At 45.9% G+C, this 13,672-nt stretch overlaps 1 protein-coding gene across 1 annotated transcript in view; it reads left to right on the top strand.

Moving 5' to 3' along the window:
- The first annotated feature begins 3,692 nt into the window (after positions 1-3,692).
- The window catches only part of ACE2 (angiotensin converting enzyme 2), a 30,299-nt gene continuing 20,319 nt past the window's right edge, over positions 3,693-13,672 (top strand). The window contains exons 1-5 of the mRNA XM_059839809.1: positions 3,693-3,837; positions 7,162-7,474; positions 10,435-10,593; positions 12,515-12,608; positions 13,238-13,381. Coding sequence (XP_059695792.1) covers positions 7,286-7,474; positions 10,435-10,593; positions 12,515-12,608; positions 13,238-13,381 — 586 coding nt within the window. The 5' untranslated portion in view covers positions 3,693-3,837; positions 7,162-7,285. The remainder of the gene's footprint in view (positions 3,838-7,161; positions 7,475-10,434; positions 10,594-12,514; positions 12,609-13,237; positions 13,382-13,672) is intronic.

The following is a 13,672-nucleotide window of genomic DNA, read 5'->3' as shown; positions in this document are numbered from 1 at the left end:
AGAAAATCTGCAACATTTATCACTAGCTCCACATCCCCAGCAAGCTGACATTTCAGAAAGGACTTTCACAGTTCTGTTCAGCTTACTTGGGAGAGAGCATTGATGCCTGCGCCAGAATGAGCACAAATCATGCACGAGTAAGTTGTTTACACTGTCAGTCATCAGCCAGACATTTGGAGTGCTGAAGAACATTGGTATAAAGAGTCTGTCTGTGATACTCAGCCCTAGACATCTCTATCAGCCCACCTTGCAGCCTGGTACTCACAACTGGAAACCTGATATTTCCCTGGAGCTCAGCCAGTGCTGAAGAGCCTGCAGGGATGAGCTCAGGGGCCTCATGCACACTATATGCTCCTGTTTGTCCAGGTACAACATTTGCTTCTGTCATACTGATCTTCATGGACAACCCTTTCCTGGCTGAGCCTTCATTAAGTAGAACCTTTATTCTACATTTTGAGGAAAGTCAGTCCATTGTTTCTGCTGTTATTCACAAAAGAGATGGGTGAAATGGGCTCAAGAAGTCTCAGGGCAGTCTCAAGCCCTGTTCCTTCATCACTGTGAGTATGAAATAATTCCCAAATTATTACAAATCACAGTATTAGCACAGGAGCTTTTGGTTAGATAATTTCTTTCAAGAACTGGGTGCCAGTTTTGACCAACCAAGGAGAATTATCACACCTTGACAGAAAGAGTTTTTCATCTGTAAACTCCCACATTTGGGAAAACAAAGGAAATTACTTTTGAGGTCAGGGAAGAAGTGCAACAAAGACGTGAAACAACTCAGTGAAAAGTGGGAGTCTGTGATTCTAGATACTCTTAAAATATGGCTCAGATGCCCTCAGAAATTTGGTCAGTTCAGCAGTGCAGTAACCTGTGACTCATGAAATAAGCTGCTTTAAATACGCCAGGTTTTAATAGAAAATGCATTGACCAACTGTCCACAATCCATTAGCAATGAACAATCTGTGCTCGGCTTTCTATGAGCAGCTCCTTTTGGCCTCTCCTGGTTTTTGTTTCTTTTTAATGTGGCATGAAAGAAGGGAGGTGTGCAATGGAGTGACACCACAGCTTCCTATGCAAACAGACAATTGCTAATGAAAAATTTGCACAGTTAGATATGCCTAATTTGATGGACTGAACTTGCTATTTTTCAAACCACATTAAACTAAAGTACATTGACAGTGATGAGTGGTTCACTCTTGCCAGCACAAACACATCAGTACGTTCAGTTTTGTGAATACATTAAGCACTGTGGATGCACTTCGCATGAAAGCCTTGTGTTTTAACTGGATGTTTTGTGTCTGCATTGATGTTTGCATCAGTCCAGAGTAATTTTACCCTTATAGTCCAGATCCAGCTTTGTTCTGAGTAAAGTAAGCAGGTTCAATAGGAACTGAATTTGATCTAAGATCAAAAAGTAAAATTTGATTCTGTTAGTCTGTCCTCTCCCTTCCTACCATGTTTCCCTTTCCCTTAGAGGTGGCAATTTGAAGCTGTTAAAACATCTTGCTAGCTACAGCAATGACTAAATGGAAAGCATTTAATTTTGGGAAAACTGTAAGTGTTCTTGCATTATTTCTCTATCACCTTTGCTTTTCTCCTATAATTTGAATTATAATTACTACAAATGACAGTATGTAGCTTTTATCAGTTGTGGACCATCAGGAATTTTATACTTTGGACTAACATTCTGGGTGATATTGTATCTAAACAACTTTGCAGGTGCTGATGTGTGAGCACATGGTCACTGTAAAATGAACTGGGACCACTTGCTTAGTAAAACTGAAGTGAGAAACATGTTACCTGGATGCAAAGCCACGTATCAGAGGATCAATACCTTTCCCTTCATTGTTGGGGCAAGGTGTTTTATATGTAGAGGGCAAGGTGTAAGGGATGCAGAATATTGTGCACCTGAGTGGTTGCCTCTCCTCTGCCTTTATAGTGTATGGTTTTGTTTTTTACTGTAACCTTCAAAGTAACACTTTATGATATCCTGATTTAACCTGCCAGTTTGTACACTCATCCTCCTAAAAATCATTCAGCTTCTAAGCTTTCTCCTAAACTTTGCAAACACACTTTGGTTTCCTGACGCTTCAGGGAATTGACAGCATCTTTACCCAGCTCCTGATGTCCTTAGATCTGAGGCTGGCCTCTGTGCACGGGGCACTGTCCCTTGGCAATGCTGAGCACTCTTTGTCTTGGGAAACAGCCATCAGCCTGTGGCAGCCTCGGAGTGCAATGGAGCTGTGTGGAGGTGACAGCTTTTTTAGGTCTGAAAAAGAAAAGCAGGGAGCAAATGGGGCAGGAGGTTATGGAGAGATGTGGATTAGTTGTCCAAGGCATTGGTCCCAGGCTCAGACCAGTGGGGTACAAAGCCCCCTGTGCTCCGGGAGGTCACTGGGTGGCGGCTGGCAGTCGAACCAGGTGAATGCTCTCCAGGTAGCAGCCTCCCCTTGCTTCCTCCCCTCACAGACAGAGGTCCTGAGTGTGGTGCAGCAGGCGGGGAGTCTGTGTGCTCTGCACTTGCTGCCTTTACCTCCATTGCTGCTGGGCAACAGGGAATTAATCCGGCCAGCCACTCATCTGCCCTTTCTCGTTCCCACAGAGGACGAGCCAGCTAAGCCCAAACCGCTGATGCTCGAGCTGAGGCTTGGTGCTGGTACTGCCCTTGGTGGCCCTGATGGAGCTGAACAGGCGGTGTGTGCCTGCAGAGGAGGAGAGATGCCCCCCTCCCTGTCACACAGCTCCGGTCCCCTTGAGAGAGTGGACACGAGGATGCAGACAGGGATGTGTCCCAGAGAGGGCAAAGCTCCTGTGGCATGGGCTGAAGCTCGCAGCTGGAGAGCCAGGGAGCAGAGAGTCAGGGAGCAGGGAGCCAGGGAGCTGGGCAGTCGGGAAGGCAGGGAGTCAGGGAGTCAGGGAGCCAGGGAGCCAGGGAGTCAGGGAGCCGGGGAGCTGGGGAGTCAGGGAGTCAGGGAGCCAGGGAGCCAGGGAGCAGGGAGCCAACATCCCAGTGCCAGCACTTTCATCTGAGAGAAGGCAGATGGCACGCATGCAGAAGAGTTAGTCATGTGGGAAGAAGGCTGCTCAGGGGATTAAAAGGACTATTTGCCCAGCCCCCCGTTCGAAGCACGAGGAGGAGGAGAGGATGGGGATTGCCCCCGGCGATGCCCAGGTGCAGCCGAGGCAGCACGGCTCCTCGCCAGGCGCTGCTGCAGGGACATGTGCGGAGGGGCTGAAGCCACCCCTGGGCTGTTCGCTGCCTCCACAAAGCCAGTTTACGGTAGTCCTCAGAGCAAGGATTTGCCAGGTGTTCCACTGAAGAGAGCTGCTCTTTGGCACAGGGCAGAGGAGGGGCAGAGCGGGGCGGCCGCCGCCTTGCGCAGGCGGTGAGGTGGCCCTGCCACGGCAGCTCGGTCTCCCTGGGGATGCTCCAGGACAGGCAATCCCGACAGCCTCAGCCTTTCAGAGCCCTTCTTCTCAAAGTGGCCACTGAGTAACCTGTCCGTCTTTTATGTGCTAGACAGAACTACAAAGTGTAACAGGGAGCGTAAACAGTGCTCCTGTGTGGAAAAATTGCCCTGATAATGGTATTTAAAGCCATTTTAGGGGTGTGTTGTGCCCAATACACAGCACAGAGGGTTTTTATTGAGGCATGTCCTAACTGCAATTCTCTGTTATTGCAGTCCCAGTTTCATAGCCCAGCTCAGCCAACAACATGAGTGGTGAGGCAGAAAACTGCTCTAACAGAGCCAGAGTACAGATGAACCTCGGTGGGCAGCTCTTTCAGCAGATGTCAGACAGCTCGTACCCTGGGGACAGGACTGGGAGTACCAGGTAGGAGCTGGGAGCCACAGCTCCCGCTGCAGACGGGAGGGGTGGAGGGGAGAACTGGCACCCGGGAGGAGAAGGAGCCTGTGTCAGCATGTCAGGTTACAGGCAGCCTTTGTGCTGTGGCAGTGGCAAACTGACACAGCCCTTTGCTCCTGCCAAGCAGGCTGGCTGCCATCACACACAGCAGTGATTTCACTGAGACACAGTTTAATCCTCCCGCTGCTCCTCTATCACCCAAACCCACGGCTGCTGCCTTGCTGCCCTTGGAGGTTTGAATTTCCTGAAAAAGCTCGAGGTACTTCCCTTTCTCAGCTATTTACTGTTTCCTTTTTACTGTGGTACAACAGTCTTCGTGCTCTCATCAGCTTTCCACACCGCAAGAAATGAAGGTCCACCACAAGAAATGCTCCTCATCCAAGCATGGATGGCCATCACCATCTCTGGCTGTATAAATCACTCCCAGCTAAGAGCCTGGCCACCCTGCAGAAAGCCTGCTGTGTTAGTAAGGCTGGCACAATCAAGTCTCTATCAGCCCAGAGGGTGGCTGGGCACCGGAACAGGCTCTCTAAGGAAATAATCACAGTATCAGCCCTGTCAGAGTTCAAGAAGGACTCAGATAACACTCTCAGGCACATGATGTGAGCCTTGGAGCTGTCCTGTGCAGGGCCAGGAGCTGAACTTTGACGATCCTTGTGAATCCTTTTGAACACAGGATATTCTAGGATTCTATGATTCTACAATCTAGTGTCTCCCATATGTCTTCTCAATGGGAGCAAATCCATCCATGAAGGTTTGATGTGCTTGAGGCTCAGTGACTCCTCACAGTTTTTCAAAATGCAACTTTGTGCTAATTCATATCACAGCTTATTTCTTCTCTTGTGCAAAGGGCGTGGCAAGAAAGGTGGAGTGTAATTATTGTATTATTCCTCATATATGATATCAAGGTTTGCATTTAGGTATGCAGTAAAAACGAACTTAGAAATAGGGCTGAGAATTTGCAGCATAATTCAGCGTGACTCTGCCTGCTCCATTGCCAGCTCACTACAATGCTTGCACACACATTTAAAAGCAGGTGCAGAGGCAAGCCCTACACAGCTCTGCCCTACTGATATCCCCTAGAAGTATCCTGCTGTCTGGGGGCTCCTGGGTCGTGCATGTATCCCTTGGGGCTCCAGGCTGTGCACGGACAGGTGAGGATGCAGCAGGTGGGAGTGAGGAGCAGAGGTGACTCCTGCACCATAGCAGGGAGGTGACAGCTACCAGAGCTGCCTCTGGGCAGACAGAGCACTGTAAAGAGGGAAAAATAACACCTGCATGTAAAAAGGCAGTTTTGAATCAGCCAGCCCTGTTTCAGTACCCTAAAAATACCCAGTTCAGTGATTGTGCAATTAACTTGCCAGCACAGAAGAGAAAATAGGAGAGTTGAAGTGAAGGGTCAACATAGTTCCTCTTCTCTACTGAAGAAGAAGAAATCAAGGTAATAATAGGCATAATTCTCTGCTCTGAAAGGCAACAGCTGAAACAACAGCACAAAAACCTTTCATCATTTCACCATGTGACAGTCTCACTGGCAAATTGAGAAGCGATGAGCAAGACAAGAATCACAAAAGGCACATAATTACTTAGAAAACAGGCTTTGTGGTTCTCAATCGAGAATAGGGGCATTTTAATACCTCTCCTGGGCCTTACTGTATGCCATATCATCTGGATGTGAGAGGAGAATATCTATCAAAAAACCAGGGGTTTGGGCATTGCCAAGCACTGCCAAGGGAGTGCTTCAAAGGATTACAATTCCAAATGCTCATAAAATTTTGAAAAATGGACTGAAATCAGTGTGATGTTCTTCAGCCCAGACAAATTGACAACGCAGTAATTGGTGCTGCCCTAGAGCCAGATGTACAGAGACAAAAAAGGGAATGGCTGAGCAAGGAGCACTACCAGAAAGGTCTCAACTGGAATATGAGTTGGTGTTGGCTGATGTCACCAGAAAGAAGGTGTGTATCAGAGAGGCACTGCATGTAAAGCATCCCAGTGATTGGATTCCTGGTCGCTGATACAGTTTCAGTTGTTTGCAGATATGAGCACCATCACTAAGGAAGCACAAAACTTGGCAAGTGTGGATGGCCCCAAGAAGGCCAACAGGAAAGTTAGGGAACATGACCTCTAGGGAAAAGTTGAGTGAATGTTGTTAACTTTCACTCAAAAAAACAGTTGTTAGAGGATTGCACATGGACGAGAGAGATCAGTCCCCCCTGGTCCACAGGACGTGGCTACCACCAGATATAGAAGAGGGCTGTTTCCTCAAAGTCCCTGGTTTTGGGCTGTGCTTGCCAGATGCTTGTGGCTGCTGGCCCTGCTGAGGCTGTGCTGGGTTCCCAAGGGCTCCTGAGGGCTGGACCTCCTCTCCAGGGTTTGGCAATGAAGGACCAATTCCTGCTGCTCCCATGGAGGGAGATCATGGTGGTTTCAGAGAAACTCTGCTAGTAACAGAAACCAAGCCTGTGGATGTGGCTTCAGAGTTGCATCTCAAAACAAGCCCTGACAAGACCCAAAACAAACCCATCCAAGTGATCCTGAGCATAAATTGGCTAATTTAAAAAATACTAAGGCACTGTCTGATCGATAACACTCAACCCAAGCTGCATTTGCAGAGCTAATTCATGCATTGATTTTCCCATTGATTTGCAGTAACTGCTGGGTTCCTAGCTAGATTAGCAAAGGTATTTAAATATTAAGATGGAGTCATTTCAGTAGCCTTAGTCACCTTAGTACTTAAATCCAGTTGATTTATAGTTCAGATTAGGTCTCTACACAAGATGCTGTGATCCCACAAAGTCTCTTGCTGCTTTTTGATGGCTCAGTGAACACATTTAAAATTCAGGTTTTTTATGCCCCGATTGCTTTGAAAATGAGGTCTGTTCCCCAAATCCCCTGGGCTTTGCAAAGCTTTTAAAAACATGTCCCTAAACACCCAGCCAGGTACCCTATCTCAGACTAACTGGGGTTTCTTCCTGCCTGGGAGTTAAGGTTCTTGGCTTGGTATTCCAGTGAAGTTTCTAAATATTTTTACAGCTTGTCACCAGCCTGTTAAAGGATTGACAGATTCTGAGCTACCAGAGACATGGGTAGGCTATAGATAAAGTGACCAGCTGTATCATTGACAGCACGTTTGTAAACATTAACCAAAAGTAAAAGCCTTTTATAAGACGGCCATAAAATGGCAGGAGTAATTATGTTTTTCCAAAGTTAATCATTGACTTTTGTTTATTTGGCTTTTTATAAAAAACTTTTTCCTTTCTCTCCTATAATGAATAAAACCTATAAAAGGTCCAGCAAATTGGATTCAGCCTTTCTTCTTCACGGTGGCCATGCTTGAAGGCTGATGAGGCAGAGGCCAACAAAGAAGCTTGCCTGAGGAAACCTACTTCATTGAGAGGTTCTCATCCTGAACATGAATATGTTGGTCCACTTCTGGCTTCTCTGTGGCCTGAGCGCTGTTGTGACCCCTCAGGATGTCACACAACAAGCCCAAAAGTTTTTAGAAGAGTTTAACAGGAGGGCAGAAGATATCAGCTATGAGAACTCCATTGCCTCATGGAACTACAACACCAACATCACTGAGGAGAATGCCAATAAAATGGTGAGTGCTCCATCCTGCATCCTTACTGTTCTCTTAGGAATCTGTCACTTTCTGGTTTGTTTTGGTTCCACCAAGCTTGTCTGAAACTGGAGTGTTACTTCTCTGGTAGCTGTGCTTCATTTTGGGGCTTGCTTGAATGTAGCAATGCTCACTGGATGTGCCTGGGCCACCACCAGCATCTACAGCCTTGGGTTAGTACCTGGAGTGCCTGCTCTGCAGAGGCATGTCCAGAAGCTGGGCTGTCCCTAGCCATCACTTCAGATCACTCCAGTGAGTGGAGGGAAAAGGGAAGGGAGCACTGCATGTTCATCCTGAAAATCTGTGTTGGATGGAGAGAGATGCTTTCTTCTGCTGAGTCCAACACCACCAGTGCCTCCTGGTGTAGTGCTTCTCTGTGGGGTTTCCCTTTCCAAGAGCAAAACATTTCCCTTTCCTCTTGGAGAGGGCATATCCTGAGGGTGAAGATCCTCTCCAAGGGTCTGGGGTAGGTGCTGTCTGTGGTGCAAAGAAAAAGGATTTGAACCCTGCACTCACATGAGCTCAGGTCTCCAACTTTCCCTAAGACCAGACAAACACTGGGCTTTTTACTGACACGGGCAGTTGTTTTACTTCTCAGTGAATATGCAAATATTTCCTGGATGCAGGCATTCTGTTAAATGTTTGCTGATGGATTTATAGGCCCACACGAGTTACTCAGTGGTGGAAATTTCCCCCTGCCCCCATCACTCCTCATAGTCAGGGCTGTTGGTAGACTGCCTGGAGGTATTAGACCCAGAAAAATGAAGTGAGATCACAGACTAGCAAATGCCAGCTGTGGAGTTTCTATTACAGCGGTCTTGCATGTTGGTCTGAAAGTCCATTTCTATCTGCAGGAAGGACCATAGGACTTTCTATTTATGCTGTCTTCCAACACAGTTCTTGCTTCTCAACACCAGCCTCTGTCTGCCCTAGCCCTGGGGGTGTCTCTGGGCAGGAACTTGTCAAGAGCAGGCTGCCATGGTCTGGCTGGTTGCTCATATTGCCATGCCCCAGCTCAGTATCTTATGAGCTCAAAGCCTTTCAAAATGAACAAAACCACCTTGAATTTTTCTTTGTTTTGAAGCATCACATTTTTAAAATTAAGTCAAACCTCAGAGAAAACAATTCAGAGCACGAAAATGAAGCTGAACATCCTACATCTATTTTTGCCTAATGGCTGGTCTTTCACTTTGTGGTCATATAACTTAATTAAAACATGTTTTAATTATCATATTTCTTAATTAAAGCAAGGAGACTGGTTGCTGGAAGAAATCCTAATGACTAATCATTGTCAATCTGGAATTTTTTCCAAGGCACCAGACACTTTAACTGTAATGTTTCCAAACACATAAAATGAAAGCCCTATATAGTATTTTCAGCATTAATGAGATGATAATAAAATACATGAGGAGATACCAGCAATAAAGCCAATTAGTCTAGTGTTCAGAGAGAACTTTTTCTCTCTCTCTTGATCTCTTCAGCAGCGCTGGTAAAAAACCCACTGATTCCCCTCCTCCCAGTTCTGCTGGAGGAGAGTTAATGAATACTGTCCCTTCTGGCTCCCTCACATCCATTTTCCTTGTAAATTGTGTCACAAACCCTACAACTATTCCTCTGACTTATCAACCAATTCCTCTAATTGTGGAAATATCAGACAGCAAGACAACTGCTTTCCCCTGGCTTTTGTAGCCAGCCCTCTTCTGCCCTGCCTCTCTGTTCCTGCTCAGGACAAGGAGCTCAGGAGCACACTGGCACAGCAATGCTCTTCTCTGGGTGCTTATCAGGCTCTTTCCCACTCTGCAAGCTGCTGAGGAGTGTCAGGAGTGTCCCACGAAGGGGAGAGTTTGGAAAGCCTCCCAGTGAGGGCTGCCCTCCTGCAGCTAGGATGGAGGAGACATGGAGATGGGATTACCATGGGTTATACCTGTCACCACCCCTCTGTGCTGGAGCCTGGAGCAGTGGGTGCTGTGCCCCTGTCACACATGGGGCTGAACAACTCGTGCACAGCCCTACAGAGAGTGTTGGCCTTGCTGGTGTGTCTGCCAGGGGTGAAGGGTGCCTGGACGAGCTCCTCAGGCACAATATGACATTGGAGTTCCCTGATGCCTCAGCAGGGAGAGATGGGTGTTACAGGTGTCCTATCCACAACTTGGGAAGCTCTGGCATAAGCACAATTAAATAAACTCTCCCAAGGACCCAGGTTAATTAGTACTGTTCTTGCTGTCGTTTGGAATAGCTGCTGATGTGTTAAACTGTGTACAAACACATTAGAAAAAGGTGAATAAGATAGTCCCCACTCTGAATTGTGTTCTAATGCTACTACTTTGTGAACTGAAATTTGGGGGTTTCAATATTATGGTCTGAAATTGCAGAAGTGTTAAAAGCAATCTCATGCAAAATGTGGAGATTTTGCACACCCAATCTAGGCACCAGCTTAGAGCCTCCTTTGCCCAAGCATAATCTTTTATTTGCCAGCATTTCTGAAGAAAGTGATATTTGCCTTAAAAACAGACTCAGCATCACTATCTTGGCAGCTGAGTGTTCCTGCTACTGCAGCAGAAATGGGGATTGACATCTGGGTCACACATCTCTTTGTGCCCTGGCTTATTTCTTCACATGTGGGTGAAGAAAAGCACTAAGGGAAGAAAATGTGATTTAGAATAGCAGGAGTCACAGCAAAGTGATGCTGGATCAATTATAAGAACTAAGGTGTGAGTAGACAGTCATGCTTTTTGCTGTTCCCAAAGAAAAATGGTTATCTGGATGTGTGAATAAAACAAAGCCAAAAAGCTCTCTAGCCATTTCACCAGGTGGGGAAAGTAAGTGCTCAGCCCGCAGTCCATGGGTGTTCTTCACAAATGAAGTTTTTCCTAGAAGTGATATTTTTGTCCATGGAGTGCATCAGTGGAGGGGTTAATTCAGGTTGTGTGAACCCCTTGCAGAGCGAGGCGGGCGGCAGGTGGTCCGTGTTTTACGAGGAGGCCTCCAGGAATGCCAGCAAATTCCCAGCAGACAGCATCACGGATGACCTCACCAAGCTCCAGATCCAGATTCTCCAGGAAAGAGGATCATCTGTGCTGTCAGCAGAAAAGTATAACAGAGTAAGTTGCTGAACCTAGTTCATCGTTTCTGGGGGTGAGTTCAGCTGCCTCTCACAGCACCCTCAAGGCAGGGCATGGTGCTGTCACCACCCTGCTTGTTTTGGGATGATGCAGGGTATGGTATGGAAGTGTACCTGTTCTAGGTGTTCACAGCAATATTGGACTGTGGGTAGCCTGGCCTAGGAAGCTGGTTGCCATTTCTGTCAGCAGTTTTGCCATGGAATAAATTTCAAACACGCCTCAGAGCAGTCCTTGCACTTATAGCTGGATTAGCCATAAAACCAAGAAAGGACATGGGGTAAATGCTTGGTGAAGTCCAGACCTAGGGCAATGAGCAGAAAGAGATGGGTACAAGGCCATTCATTGAGTCAAAAAGGTGGAGGTGGAGGAAGTCTTTCTATCTCTGAACATGGTACATTATTACACTGGGAAAAAGAGGGAATGTTTCATTGCATTGGGAACCCTGGGATGCCTGAAAATGGGGAGGGTTCCACAGCAACCTGCTGAAGGCCAGCAAGATTTGGCAAGAACCATAATGAGACTTGACATTTGCACTGACAAGCTCACCTAATAGGCATATATATGGATACATGAGAGGCATATATGGATAACGACTACGTGTGAAATTGGAGCGAGCAGCTATGCAGACTCAAAAGGGATTTATAACCAAACACTTGAGAGTTAAATTACTTTCCCTTTGCTGAAGATCAAATTGAAACATAGCACTGAATCATGGGTACCTACAGCCCAGGATCCTAGAGTCCTAATTACAGGAGAATCCTGAGATTTTTCTGCTAAGGTCAGCAGTGCTAATCGCCATGCAAGGGAAGCAGCAGATTGGCTGGATCTCTTGTTTGATTGAATAAGATGCATTTCTGAAAAACAGACTGTGTTGGTGGGAATGCTGGCTGTTCATACAAACAAATATTTATTTTGGATCACAACAGTGCACTAATGGTAATGTTGTCTCTGTTGAGGAGATATGTTCTTCAGTACCCTCCCTGTTTAGACACTTAGAATTTCCTAGATAATGGCCTTTGGGGCTGAAGTTGTTGATCCATGTTTGAAAAGCAACGTTTTTTATACATCCCGATGGGGTTCCATAGGAATATCCAAGTATTCTTCACTGACACAAAAATTTGCCTGGGCACTGATTGATTTTAATGCTGACAGAGGTGAAGTTAGAGGTACTCACTAATTATCCCTCCCACTGATAGCTCTTCAGAGTTCTGATTTAAAGCTCTAAGTAAGAACTTGCATAGCCCTAAAGGGAAAGATAAAAGTAGCACATGTTATCCTTGAGGCATGAAGATGTGGAAACATTAAAAAATATTTAAAACAAAGCCACGTAGCATAGATTCTGAGATACATCTGAACGATTTCAGGTGCATTTTGGCCTTCAGCTGGCCCAAGACGTGAGCCATGGCTTCTCTGTGATGGAGTCCAAGCAGATCCATGCAGTCAGTGTGATGTGAACACCCACAGGCAACAGTCAGCCTGGCAGCACCTGCCAAAGGGGCCCTTTGTGCTGCCACTGAAAGCCACAACCTCCTTGCAAAGTTTATGTGTGCTCATGCTTATGGAAGCACATGGATAAACTTTATTTCTTTATTGCTGCTCTGTATGGACAGCTCTCTCGTGACAGTCAGTGCTCATTGACTCCAGAGCTCTGTCTGACTGGATATTAAGAACCTGCAGGTTATATCATATATTTGGGAGATTATCTGTCTTTTCCAGCTAGATCTGGTTCAGTAATGCATTTAGGCAAATTTTTTCATTAATCTCTCCTGAGCTCAAACATATGCTTAAATATTAAGCTGGTGGGTAAAGTGTTGATGCTAGCTTTTAAGGAATTAGCATAATTGGCTGTTATTTTGCACAGAGTGGGTTTCTAACAGGCTGTCTTGCATCTAACTTTCAGCTGAGCACTGTGCTAAATACAATGAGTACCATCTACAGCACTGGGACCGTCTGTAAAATCAGCAATCCATCGGAGTGCTTGGTGCTGGAGCCAGGTATGACACCAACCACTGCCCCTACTGTCTTCTTCACCCTGAGGGTGCAGAGAGGGAAAGCCAAAGAGTGGATCCTGACTGCAAAAGAACAGACCATAATTTCAACAGATACTTCCTGCTATCTGAAGCTTAGTCATAATTTAATTGCACCTTGCAGTTCAGGCACCTCTCTGCCCATGAGAAATATTGTCTCCTGTTTGTAGCAAAAAAAAAAAAAAAAAAAAAATTGGGGAGGGCTGCTCAGCTTGTTTGGCAGCCAGCCTGTCACCTGGGGTTTGCCTATATTATAGAAAAGCTATATTTTATTCCCTGCCTTCAGTCATGTAGGACCTAATGTTGCATTGAGGCCAGTCCTGAGAATTCTACCAACTTAAGGGAAGCTAATGTGGAGAGAGCATTTGAGAGACTATGAGTCTATGAGACTATGGATGTGCTCCCTACTTCTTAAAGACAAGGGGGAAACCTTAAATTAGGAAAGGATGCAGTGAAATAATGGGATCTTTCAGTATATCAAGTACAAAGTGTTTTCTTCTCTGTTCATGAATTTCTTTCACTTTGGTTTGTTTGCCTGTTATGAAAGAAAAATTCTGCTTTTTCTAAGCCTAGCACCTACTTTTTTGTTCTGACAGGTCTGGATGCTATTATGGCTGACAGCACTGATTATAATGAGAGACTGTGGGCCTGGGAAGGCTGGAGAGCTGATGTTGGCAGAATGATGAGACCATTATATGAAGAGTATGTTGAACTTGAAAATGAGGTTGCAAGGCTTAATGGTAAGTCAATTTTTGTTTTCTTTTTGTTTGGTTGGTTTTTTTCTTTCCCTTCTGGCTTCCAGAACCTAGTAAATATACTGCAGTCTTACCCAATTTTCCCAGGAGTTCAGAACACATACATAATGTGCACATTATTTGCTCTTGGTGTGCATGTCTCAAAGTAAGAGGCAATGCAGACAACTGCCATTGACCAATTCAGAGGTTTCTTCCCAGCCTGGAACAAGAGGCACCTTTTTGGCCGAGTTGGCACCCTTCCTGGTCGGCACTTTTCCCAAAGGCCATAATACATCA

The sequence above is a fragment of the Haemorhous mexicanus genome, chromosome 2 (assembly GCF_027477595.1).
Source record: "Haemorhous mexicanus isolate bHaeMex1 chromosome 2, bHaeMex1.pri, whole genome shotgun sequence".
In the NCBI taxonomy this organism is placed as follows: domain Eukaryota; kingdom Metazoa; phylum Chordata; class Aves; order Passeriformes; family Fringillidae; genus Haemorhous; species Haemorhous mexicanus.
Note: the sequence above shows the minus strand (reverse complement) of the source record. Positions and strands in the feature narration are given on the sequence as shown.